At 45.8% G+C, this 10,508-nt stretch overlaps 2 protein-coding genes across 2 annotated transcripts in view; both read left to right on the top strand.

Annotated features, from left to right (window-relative positions):
- The window catches only part of LOC110504413 (janus kinase and microtubule-interacting protein 1), a 51,342-nt gene extending 46,680 nt beyond the window's left edge, over positions 1-4,662 (top strand). The window contains exons 10-14 of the mRNA XM_090219479.1: positions 1,003-1,131; positions 1,329-1,457; positions 2,654-2,737; positions 3,926-3,988; positions 4,087-4,662. Of these exons, the coding sequence (XP_090075605.1) occupies positions 1,003-1,131; positions 1,329-1,457; positions 2,654-2,737; positions 3,926-3,988; positions 4,087-4,263 (582 nt within the window). The 3' untranslated portion in view covers positions 4,264-4,662. The remainder of the gene's footprint in view (positions 1-1,002; positions 1,132-1,328; positions 1,458-2,653; positions 2,738-3,925; positions 3,989-4,086) is intronic.
- A 1,690-nt stretch (positions 4,663-6,352) lies between these two features.
- On the top strand, positions 6,353-10,503 carry LOC149971584 (janus kinase and microtubule-interacting protein 2-like). The gene is made up of 8 exons (XM_090219480.1): positions 6,353-6,509; positions 6,666-6,731; positions 7,224-7,292; positions 7,420-7,497; positions 8,387-8,593; positions 9,567-9,632; positions 9,982-10,026; positions 10,111-10,503. Exons 1-8 carry the CDS (start codon positions 6,477-6,479, stop codon positions 10,135-10,137), a joined length of 591 nt encoding a protein of 196 aa, XP_090075606.1. The 5' UTR covers positions 6,353-6,476; the 3' UTR covers positions 10,138-10,503.
- Positions 10,504-10,508: the final 5 nt, after the last annotated feature.

Genomic DNA, 10,508 nt, shown 5'->3' on the forward strand with positions numbered 1-10,508 from the left:
GCCCGCATTCTCCACCAAATCTGGTAAACTGTGGGGTGTTGGGTTGAGCGTGCAGAGATTAACACCGAGACAGGGAGGTTCTAGTCAGCATACATGACTTTACTAGGCAATAAAATAAACATAACGAAATCAGGTAGGTTTGGCTCGGTCCTTCTTCTCAGCTTCTGCTCTGTCGGCCTCTCTGTTCTCCCCCACGGTGTGCCACAGTGCTCCTTTTATGTGGCCTCCACGCTGGTTGGCACGTTCCCCTAATTACCTCTACTTGGAGCCATCCGTGTCGGGGTGCCCAGCCCGTGTACTCCCAGCAGAGGGAGGCAACGTCGCAGCACCTACCTCACCTCTATTACCAACCCCCGAGTGTGTGTTTCAAATAGTCTTCTCTCCTATTGTGTGTGTGTGTGTGTGTGTGTGTGTGTGTGTGTGTGTGTGTGTGTGTGTGTGTGTGTGTGTGTGTGTGTGTGTGTGTGTGTGTGTAAATCAATATATTACAGCTCATCACTCCCTTTTTCTTTCTCCTCTCTCTCCTTCTCTCGCTCTCCATCCTCCTCCCTCCCCCTCTCTCTCCTCCTCCTCTCTCTATCTCTCCATCCTCCTCCCTCCCCCTCTCTCCTCCTCTCTCTCTCTATCTCTCCATCCTCGTCCCTCCCCCTCTCTCCTCCTCCTCTCTCTCTCTATCTCTCCATCCTCCTCCCTCCCCCTCTCTCCTCCTCTCTCTCTCTATCTCTCCATCCTCCTCCCTCCCCCTCTCTCCTCCTCTCTCTCTCTATCCCTCCATCCTCCTCCCTCCCCCTCTCTCCTCCTCCTCTCTCTCTATCTCTCCATCCTCCTCCCTCCCCCTCTCTCTTCCTCTCTCTCTCTATCTCTCCAATCTCGTCCCTCCCCCTCTCTCCTCCTCCTCTCTCTCTATCTCTCCATCCTCCCTCCCCCTCTCTCTTCCTCTCTCTCTCTATCTCTCCATCCTCGTCCCTCCCCCTTTCTCCTCCTCTCTCTCTATCTCTCCAGAGGCATGTTGTGGAGACATATTTTGGATTTGATGAGGAGTCTGTGGACTCTGAGACGTCGTCTCTGACCTCTTACAACACTGACCTCACAGACTGCACCCCTGCCACACCCGAGGAGGACCTGGAGGACGTAAGTGTGTGTGTGTTTGACCATGTCACTACCCAGTCCTCTGTAGTTTAGTTGGTAGAGCATGGCTCTTACAATGCCAGGATAGTGGGTTAAATTCCCTGGACCAACCGTGCGTAAAATATATACATGCATGACTGTAAGTCTCTGGATAAAAGCATCTGCAATATGGCATGTTATGTATTGTATTCATTCCCCAGGGTGTCTCTCGTGAAGAGTCAGAGCTGCGCTTCAGACAACTGACCAGAGAGTACCAGGCTCTCCAGCGGGCCTACGCCCTACTACAGGAACAGACTGGGGGGTCACACGATGCTGAGAGAGTGGCCAGGGTGAGTAGCTTTAACCTTTAACCCCTACAGCCTGCCCATGATATCCCTCATTAGACTCCTGATGTGCCCATCACTGTCTCAAAACATGAGCTTTTGCCAAGACGAGTACAAGAACAATGTTCTTCTATCTTAGCAGGCTGCAGGGTGTGCAGGTTAATGTTATTCTATCTTAGCAGGCTGCAGGGTGTGCAGGTTAATGTTATTCTATCTTAGCAGGCTGCAGGGTGTGCAGGTTAATGTTATTCTATCTTAGCAGGCTGCAGGGTGTGCAGGTTAATGTTCTTCTATCTTAACAGGCTGCAGGGTGTGCAGGTTAATGTTCTTCTATCTTAGCAGGCTGCAGGGTGTGCAGGTTAATGTTATTCTATCTTAGCAGGCTGCAGGGTGTGCAGGTTAATGTTATTCTATCTTAGCAGGCTGCAGGGTGTGCAGGTTAATGTTCTTCTATCTTAACAGGCTGCAGGGTGTGCAGGTTAATGTTATTCTATCTTAGCAGGCTGCAGGGTGTGCAGGTTAATGTTATTCTATCTTAGCAGGCTGCAGGGTGTGCAGGTTAATGTTATTCTATCTTAGCAGGCTGCAGGGTGTGCAGGTTAATGTTATTCTATCTTAGCAGGCTGCAGGGTGTGCAGGTTAATGTTATTCTATCTTAGCAGGCTGCAGGGTGTGCAGGTTAATGTTATTCTATCTTAGCAGGCTGCAGGGTGTGCAGGTTAATGTTCTTCTATCTTAGCAGGCTGCAGGGTGTGCAGGTTAATGTTCTTCTATCTTAGCAGGCTGCAGGGTGTGCAGGTTAATGTTATTCTATCTTAGCAGGCTGCAGGGTGTGCAGGTTAATGTTATTCTATCTTAGCAGGCTGCAGGGTGTGCAGGTTAATGTTCTTCTATCTTAGCAGGCTGCAGGGTGTGCAGGTTAATGTTCTTCTATCTTAGCAGGCTGCAGGGTGTGCAGGTTAATGTTATTCTATCTTAGCAGGCTGCAGGGTGTGCAGGTTAATGTTATTCTATCTTAGCAGGCTGCAGGGTGTGCAGGTTAATGTTCTTCTATCTTAACAGGCTGCAGGGTGTGCAGGTTAATGTTATTCTATCTTAGCAGGCTGCAGGGTGTGCAGGCTTTTGTTCCAGCCCAGCACTAACTCACCTGATTGAACTGACTTGACTCTGGTCTCTGATTGGCTACGTTCGCTTTCCCACAGAACCGTGAGCAGCTGCAGGCGGATCTGATTGGGTGCCAGGCGAAGATCGCCGACCTGGAGAAGGCATTGGCTGAGAGGGGGCAGGTAAAAGAGGAAAAGGGCGGGGAGACGACTGAGAGGTCCCTGGCTGCTCCGCTCTCATTGGCCCTGCTGCTTGTCTGTCTTGGGGCTTTGCTTTTGGCCTGGCGCTACGGCTACGCCGACCGGATCTGCCGCAGGATCCTGTGATGTCACAACTCTGCCCTGTGTGTGTGCTCCACTGTCATTGACAGTATTTGAATGTATATGCTCTAGTTTCTCTGGAAAAGATCATCAGGATTTATCTCCTCATGATCATGAGAAAACTGATTGAATGATACGTCCTCATGCTAAACAAATCAGCCAGTCATCAAATTGTACCTAGCACTTACAAATATGACTCTGAAGAAACAAGGTTAATGAAAATATATATATACTGTAATGTCTTAATTATGTAACATTCTGTGGAAATCATCTTCAATCAGTTCCTCTGTAAAGATATATGAATTAGATTATTTCCTTGTGTAAGTAATGATATTTGTAAAAGCAGAGTGAAATCCATTTTGAGAAGTGTAGATGGATTTTGTGGTCAAAACTAAACAAATGCACCATGATGCAAATCACATAGATTGTAGATTGTTCAATCTTCTTGTTGATTGCTCAGCCTGATATCAATAGACTGAATAGATCTAATACCGAGCAGCGTTTCACAGAGGTCAGAACTCATAGCATCCGCCATCATTCTCTGGTACCTGTTGCATGCCTCACATTTACTGCATGTTGCCTGTTTGTGTCACTGTGGCAGTGTTGCACTTTCTGTTACACTCCTCTCACCTCTGGTGCCTCAATATTCCTGAATCTGTGTTCAGCATGCTGTTCACTGTACCAATACAGATTTCTGAGCACATTTCTCTGTATTTCTGGTCATTCTGATGGTGAACTTTCTCTCTGTTACTTTTTGGCTCAATAAAACCATGTTACAGCAATATATTTTGTGTTTAACTTGTGGTTGCATGCACGTGTGCTCACTATTTGAATGCATTATTTCACTTATTTTGGGCTTGTGGGCCTCAGTTCAGAAACGGACAGTTTGGGCTAGGACTCACACGGTGTGGCTGAATCTCTTTGGGTTGAGGTGCATGTACATTGTGCAGTATCCCCTATGGGTGGCAAGGTGCTCTCATCTCCCTTATCATTCTGTGTTGTGATAATTTAGTTTTCCTCTGAGGTGTGTGTGACCGTATGTTTCTCCAGGACTCTAAGTGGGTGGAGGAGAAGCAGTACCTCATCAGGACCAATCAGGAACTCCACGACAAGGTAAGGTACCTCCTACTCCTCTGTCACTCAACACTGTCCTGTGAGCAATCTGGAAGAAAAGGACACTACAAAATACAAAAATGTGTGTGTGTGTGTAGATGTATGTGTTACAGCAAGCTGAGTGGAAGCTGCAGGGGGCGGTACAGGACTCGAGGGACCAGAATGAGCTGCTGGAGTTCAGAGTGCTAGAGCTGGAAGTAAGAGAGTGCACCATCAAACTGTCCCCAGGGGGCGACACCGGTCTCCAGTCCCCACGCAAGACCTACATACAGTGACCAAAACACACACACACACACAAGCGTGCTCGTAGCATTGGAGGCTGGTGGGAGGAGCTATAGGAGGATGGGCTCATTGGAATGGAATATATGGAATGGTATCAAACACACACAAAAAAAACATGTTGGATTCCGTTACATGAATTCCATTCCAGCCATTACAGTGAGCGCATCCTCCTATAGATCCTCCCAACAGCCTCCTGTGGCGCTTAGTACACGCGAGCACACAAACATACCCATTACTGTGCCTCGACCCATTGTATGTACCTTGTATTCTGACCGCCTTACCATCCCCACTGAACTGGAAAAGTGTATTTTTTCAAGTTGAAAGATGTACAAGAATGTTGTCTTTAGTAAGATGAATATAATTTTGAATGGAATAAAATGTGTTTAAGTTCACCATCCGCCCATCTTTGTTCATTTGTCTCCTCCTTGCATGTAGTTGTTCTTAAGTTTCTTTATGTTCATTAAAAAGGCAGTCGTATGCACAAACATTCCAATCATCAGGTACACGTGTCCTAAATCTCTTGATTGTTGTCCATAATAGAAGATTATCGACTGCATGGCTTTCCTCCTTTCAGGTTCTGCCTCCAACAACTGATGTAGGATATCTTTAATGAGCTCGTTCATATACTTTTTTAGAATATCTTTCATGATGACTTCATAGGAGATACTCGATCACTTCAAGAAGGTATCAAAGAAACTCTTAATGCACAGAATAAGAATGGGTTGAATGGATCCAAAGAGCCACTCAGTCACTTAAACTCGTCCATTTGAACTCCCAGAGTATGTTTTAAAACCCTATTACTTTGGTTTTAAATTATGTTTCTCCACCTAACTCATTTGGACAGATCCTGAGCATGCTATCCTCATCATGTAAGTACTGTACATCATTCAGCTCAGTTCCCAACCATGATCCATTCAGTTCAGTTCCTAACCATGACCAGTTCAGTTCCTAACCATGACCAGTTCAGTTCCTAACAATGATCCATTCAGCTCAGTTCCCAACCATGATCCATTCAGTTCAGTTCCTAACCATGACCAGTTCAGTTCCTAACCATGACCAGTTCAGTTCCTAACAATGATCCATTCAGCTCAGTTCCCAACCATGATCCATTCAGTTCAGTTCCTAACCATGGCCCATTCAGTTCAGCTCCCAACCATGACCCATTCAGTTCAGTTCCCAACCACGATCCGTTCAGTTCAGTTCCCAACCCTGGCTCGTTCAGTTTCCAACCCTGGCTCGTTCAGTTCAGTTCCCGACCCATTCAGTTCAGTTCCCAACCCTGACACATTCAGTTAATTTCCTGACCCATTCAGTTTCCAACCCTGACCCGTTCAGTTCCTAACCATGACCCATTCAGCTCAGTTCCCAACCACGACACATTCAGTTCAGTTCTCAACCCTGACTCATTCAGTTCAGTTCCCAACCCTGACTCATTCAGTTCAGTTCCCAACCCTGACTCATTCAGTTCAGTTCCCAAACATGACCCATTCAGTTCAGTTCCCAAACATGACCCATTCAGTTCAGTTCCCAATCATGACCCATTCAGTTCAGTTCCCAACCATGACCCATTCAGTTCAGTTCCCAACCCTGACCCATTCAGTTCAGTTCCCAACCCGTTCAGTTCCTGACCCATTCAGTTCAGTTCCCAACCCTGACCTGTTCAGATCAGTTCTCAACCCTGACCCGTTCAGTTCCCGACCCATTCAGTACCTGACCCATTCAGTTCAGTTCTCAACCCTGACCCGTTCAGTTCTCAACCCTGACCCGTTCAGTTCAGTTCTCAACCTTGACCCATTCAGTTCTCAACCCTGACCCATTCAGTTCAGTTCCCAACCCTGACCCATTCACTATCAGTCTCACACACCAGTCTACCCAACCAGAATATTAGTTGTGATTGTACTGTCCCCTTTAGAGGGCTGGCTGTTGTGGTCTGTAAATTAGACTGGGGGGACTGTTTGTGAGTGTGTAGATGTGGGTGTGAATGAGGGCTGGGTTAACTGTCCTTGTTGTCCATTAGGAGAGGGAACACAGGCTTCCAGCCATGGGATTCCACATGGCTACCTTCCCAGAGAACAGCAACAGCGCTCTGCAGATCTTCTGTCACCAGGAGGGAATCAAGGTAACACAAACACACACATTTTCCCTCTCGCAGCGTATGTAAACTGGATGTGTAATCCCTCTTTAGCACGTGGTTATTCCAGATCTGATGAAGAAACTGGATATCCTGGGAGATAATGGGGTGAGTTTAAATTCTCTCCGCTGTTCCTAATACTCTCAGTAAAATGATCTTACTAAAATTCACAATGCTATTTTCTCCCTCAATTAAAACCTTAATAAATACTTGTATCCCTCTCCGATCATCTATATCCATTTCCTGTCTCTTCTTCGTCCCCAGAACTTGCGTAACGAGGAGCAGATTGTTGTCATCCAGGCTGGGATGGTTCTGTCAATGTGTGAGAAGGTCAGTCTCTCCTCCTTCTCCAACAACATTGGAACATTGTTACATTGTGGGAGGCAACCCATCTGCCTCCTCTTCCTCTTCCTCCTCTCCCTCCTCCTTCTCCTCTTCCTCCTTCTCTTCCTCCTCCTCCTCTTTCTTCTTCTCCTCTTCCTCCCCTTCAACTATTCCTCCTTCTCCTCCTTCTTTTCCTCTTCCACCTCCTTCTCGTCTTCCTCCTTCTTGTCTTTCTCCTCCTTTCCTTCTCCTCCTCCTCCTCCTCTTTCTTCTTCTCCTCTTCCTCCTCTTCAACTATTCCTCCTTCTCCTCCTTCTTCTTTTCTTCTTCCACCTCCTTCTCCTCCTCCTCCTTCTTGTCTTACTCCCCCTTTTCTTCTCCTCCTCCTTCTCCTTATCTCTGAGCCTGCCTCTTACATCTACTGGACTATTATCTACTGAGTATTTAACTGTACAGTATGTGTTGAGTGTCTCTCTCTCTCTCTCCCTCCCTCCATAGTGGTTAAAGCAGATCGACAGTACAGAGGCAGCCTTGACCCAGAGGATGATTGACCTGGAGAATGAGACGGTGAGAGACCCCCCAAAAAACATCTGACCAAGTATCAGTGGTTTTTCACTGTCTCTGATGTGACACCATTGTCATGGTGATGCAATGATGTGATTTCATATCCTGTGTTGTGCTGTGGCTGTTCCAGGACCAGTTCAGTAAGCAGAAGGGTTTCATGGAGGAGGAGCTGGACTACAGGAAGCAGGCCCTGGATCAGGCCTACATGGTACGACACAGCAACATGATGGGACAGGAGGGTTACTCTACAGCTGTCTCCTGCTTGTAGGAAGCGTCTGCTAAATGGCATAAATTGTATTATAATTATATATTACAATAGTCATTATATTATCAAGATGGCATGCAATAGTTTCATAAAGTATATGTTTTAGACCTAGATGTAGACCCACTGTCAGCCCTCTAAATTATGTAAACCCATCAAACATCACTAACCCACAGACCAAACCCTGCTATTTGAGTTTGTCATGTGTTGTCGGGATACTGCATCTTCTACCTCAATGAACCCGTGTTTGCACTGGGTACTAAAGGACAGAAAGAGACACACCCTCCTGGCTGGGGAGAATGGCTGTGCATTAACTGTTCAGACACATCCCAAACACTCTCTCAGAACAGTACGATCCCGAGACAGGACGTCTAGTGATTCCCTCAGTGACGTGTGTAATTCTAATGAGACTGTGTATCAAGAGGAACTAAACGTAGACTAGAGATGTGTGAATGTTCCCAGTACAGAGAAGCCTGTATGTTTTACATTCTTCCCATCTCTAACTTGATTTAACAGTCATGAGTCAGGTAACAACAGGAGTATATTGCACTCACCATCATTTATTCATTTGATTCACTGTGTGTTTTTGTGTTTTTAGTTCCACTTTATACAGTGTCAATAGAAGCATGTATTTACGTGGTCACTACACTGACATTATAAGGCGTAACAGTTGTAAGTATTATGTAACAAAGTGGACTTAGTACCTACACTGTAGTTACCATGCAATTACCATGAAAAACACACCATTATAGTGACACTAGATATAAAGCGGAACAGTGTTTTCCATCTCGGCCATGATCACAGTGGCGTACCTGTGTATGTGGCTGTATGGCAGAGGATCGCAGAGCTGGAGGCGACTCTGTATAGCGCTCTGCAGCAGGAGCCGGGGGGGCGTGCGGTCGCAGAGTCTCTGTCGGACAGGCAGAGGGAGGAGCTGGGGCTAGCCGTGGACAAACTGCGGAGACAGATGCTCAGGCAAAGCCGCCAGTATGACAGTCAGATCTTACAGGAGCGCCTGGAGCTCCTACAGCAGGCCCAGCAGGTAAGGAAAGGCCTTAACCTGCAGCCGCCACAGAGAAAAGATGCAGTATCCCTCCTGCTTTTGTGTGTGTGTTTGTGTTTCCTTGTATTTTGTGTATTCCACCAAACCTCAACATTTCACAGAAGTCCTATCCTTATTCTATTAGTCTTTATGCTCCTAACCTCAACACGACACTCCTAACCTCAACACGACACTCCTAACCTCAACACTCCTTGCTTCAGAAACTAACCATCAACTGTCTAATCAATAACACAATAGGAGTTTACTAAAGACATCAATTATAATAGAACATTCTCCATAACCGACCTGCAGCTGAGACATTTTTTCTAGTCTTCTCTTCATTTGTCTCTCCTCCACCAGCCCTGCTGGGTGCAATACAGGATCTCAACCTAATCCTGTCCCCCAAAACCTGCTATTTTCCAGACCCTGCCTCTCCTCTGGCTGTCTCAGCCTCCCGTGGTTATGATCTAAGCAGCTTTTAGGGTTCAGGTCAGCCACGAGAATGTGATCAGTGTGGTTCCAGTGTTTCATAACTCTATCAGGATTACTTACCAGTGGACTGGTTTGCTTCCAGTGAAGGTTTTGGATTTCACGCTTGTCTGAGTCTGTCTCAAATAGTGTTTAGAGGAGAGGAAAGGAGCAAATGGAAGTGTGCGTCCGTGTGTAGCCAAGACCAAAGGTCGGTCAGCAAATCAGCTCATGTGGTCTGGACAAAGATTCACCATTGTTCCACTTGCTCGTTGTCATGGCAGCATGATTTTTTAAATTTGACGCTCTGCAACAGCTGCCATGGTAACATGGGAGTAGGGCAGCTTCTGGGAAAACATGTGGAAAGGCTTGTGGTCACTTTCATTAGCAACTGTTTAACAACCAAAACCATTTATTTGTTCTACTTCTAAACTATAATACAGAGCCTGTGGTCAGTAGGAAGTTGACCTCCTGAACCATATGTTCTGTGTTATTTGCCTTACAGAGAATAAGACAGTTGGAAGGCATGCTTGACATGCAAAAGAGACAAGTCAAGGAAATTGAAGAAAAGGTATATATGTAATTTCTCTCTCTGTCTAAGAAACATCTATGTATGTGTTGTGGGCACAGGTGGCTAGTGGAACCTAATTTGGGGAGGCTGGGCTCATGGTAATGGCTGGAAGGAAACAAAATGACTGGTATCAAACACATGGTACCACTCTATTCACTTCATTCCAACTATTATTATAAGCCTCCCTTCACCAGCCTCCTGTGGTTGTGGGTCATGAGAGCAGGCAGTAGGACGCTTCAGTTAGAATTCTGAACAGTAACGTGTCTTCTTCTCTCCTTTTTTTTTTAACATTCTTTAACATTATTATGATTTGTTTAGTTCTTCTTCCTCTTTGTGTTTTTCTCTCTAGCTTTTATTATTGGGCCTTAATGACACTGACACGGACCGACATCAGGTAATGACACAGAGCTACGCAGCCTCCCTCATACTGTGTATTAACAGGACGATGACGCTGACCATCATTTGTCTGTTTCCTCAGGTGCCAATGCGCTCAGCTGGAGAGTGAGGAAGAAACACACAACATGTTTGTTTTTTTTTAATGCTTTTTTTTTTAGATGGTTCACAAACCTTATGGCTTTTTTTGATAAACATGCACTTTTAACCTGGGATGCAGAACATAACAAAACCATGACTTTGAAAAGTGAACAAATCCCAGAGACATATAAAGAGAGGTAAATCAGTGTTTTTTTAATAGAAAGGAAGTCTCGCCTACAGTTTCTGGAAGTGGAACAATTAGCTCTAACGTGAGTTCTAAAAATCCTAAACATTGTGGCTGCAACACTGAAGCGGATCAATAAGGACAACATTGATTGAGACAGTGCCTCAGATGAATTTAGAACCACACAACGAAAGAGTGCAATCGGAGAGGAGGGAGAA

The sequence above is a fragment of the Oncorhynchus mykiss genome, chromosome 25 (assembly GCF_057628025.1).
Source record: "Oncorhynchus mykiss isolate SJ-2025 chromosome 25, ASM5762802v1, whole genome shotgun sequence".
NCBI classification, from domain to species: Eukaryota; Metazoa; Chordata; class Actinopteri; order Salmoniformes; family Salmonidae; genus Oncorhynchus; species Oncorhynchus mykiss.